This window comes from Gadus chalcogrammus, chromosome 7 (genome assembly GCF_026213295.1).
Source record: "Gadus chalcogrammus isolate NIFS_2021 chromosome 7, NIFS_Gcha_1.0, whole genome shotgun sequence".
Taxonomy (NCBI): Eukaryota; Metazoa; Chordata; class Actinopteri; order Gadiformes; family Gadidae; genus Gadus; species Gadus chalcogrammus.
In genome coordinates, this window is record NC_079418.1 from 31,894,247 (window position 1) to 31,895,780 (window position 1,534).

General features: G+C 54.2%; 1 protein-coding gene across 1 annotated transcript in view; it reads left to right on the top strand.

Annotated features, from left to right (window-relative positions):
* Positions 1-1,534, top strand: part of LOC130386155 (serine/arginine repetitive matrix protein 2-like) — a 17,312-nt gene that overhangs the window by 11,086 nt on the left and 4,692 nt on the right. Inside the window, exons 10-11 of the mRNA XM_056594931.1 lie at positions 1-152; positions 1,213-1,336. The exon at positions 1-152 is cut by the window's left edge and continues 98 nt beyond it. Coding sequence (XP_056450906.1) covers positions 1-152; positions 1,213-1,336 — 276 coding nt within the window. The remainder of the gene's footprint in view (positions 153-1,212; positions 1,337-1,534) is intronic.

The following is a 1,534-nucleotide window of genomic DNA, read 5'->3' on the forward strand; positions in this document are numbered from 1 at the left end:
GGTCCTGGGGGCCATCTACCACCTGGGGGCCGCAGGGGCCACCAAGGGTGAGGCCCCGGTCCCACACGGCCCCGCCCGGCTGCAGAACACCTGCTCACACCTTTCACTGACATTCAGCAGACGTTCTCATCCAACACGGCTCAGAGAACCAAGTGCCAAACACTAACTATCACTAAGTCAACCCCTTCGCCATACGCAACAGAGATAGCTAGGATAAGATGCTACACAATGGCAAGCACAAATCTAAGTGCAGTGACGTACAACGTACAATAAGTGCGTTAGAGGTGTGTAAGGGGGGGTACTCACTCTGAACAAGTGAGACTTGAGTCTCTTGCGGCAGCTGGTGAGCGACTCTGCGGTCCTTACCACAGGTGATGCACCTGTCTCGCACGGCCACGCCCCTTCTGCAGAACGCCTGCTTTCACCTTCAGGTCTCAGGGACGAGATGCTCTGATTGGTCAGAACGAGACGGGAGCGATCTAATGTCCGAGTCGTCTCTTACGGCGGCCGGCGGCGTCAGAACTAAGATATCCTCACCGAGCGGATCACTCACGGAGCGCTGACGGATCGCTGAGGCATTACCGAGAAATGACATCCTATTTATCCCCGTTACATCGTACCTACCGCACCTTGAACCACGGACATGGGGTAATTATGTCGGTCGTAATAGGATTATGTTCTGCTCTGCGCCGGGGAGAGGAACCGGTGTTCCCTGCCAAGACATAAATAACCAGCGCGCCCGCCCCGGTGTCCGGGCTGTTAAAGGGAGCCGTAGTGGGAGGTGGTTTGGCCTCCCAGCTGAAAGGTACTGGGATCCATCGCCAAGATCTGCAGCCTAATCCGTCTGGTATCCCGGAGAAAGATGTCCGAGCCCCCTTACCTGCTCCTCACTGACACAATCTGAACGCAATCCAACTGGCCTGGATAAACGCAGGAGTAAATAGAAGAGAATGAATCAACTGTCCTTTTGGTGGTGCAGTTCCCGACTCCAACACTAGAGGGCAGCAGAGGTCTCTCTCTTATCGACCGACAGGCCCGTAAGGCGCACAAGAGCTAGAACGCGATCTATTTTCTCCTTCACTTGCACACGCACACACATCGGATCCATGTTCAATAAATATAGACGTAGTAGGAGCAGACGCTGGGCGCCTCATGGAGTTTGGGATCTCGCTGTTCACACACAGACACACTGGAAGGTGTTTAACCCCACAGGAGTACCAGGGAACTCTGAGAGCCGCGTGTGGAACACGGAGCGGCGCTGTCTGCTCCGGCTCTGTTCTCTATCCAGCTTCAGCCGCCCTGCTGAGCGGCTCTCAGCAGCAGAGACATCATTTCAGTATATGTTCTAAAGTTCTTCTCGCTGTGTCTGTTCTTCTTCAGAGATGTGTTCCTCTAATCTTTGGGATTCTCCTCGGAGCTGATAAAAGCCCCCCTCCCCCCCCTCCCCCCGCAATGTTTGATGTAAGCAGGCCAGCGAGTCTATCTAGAGACAAATAGTGCTCCTCATCTCAGAATCAATTACACATGAATACCC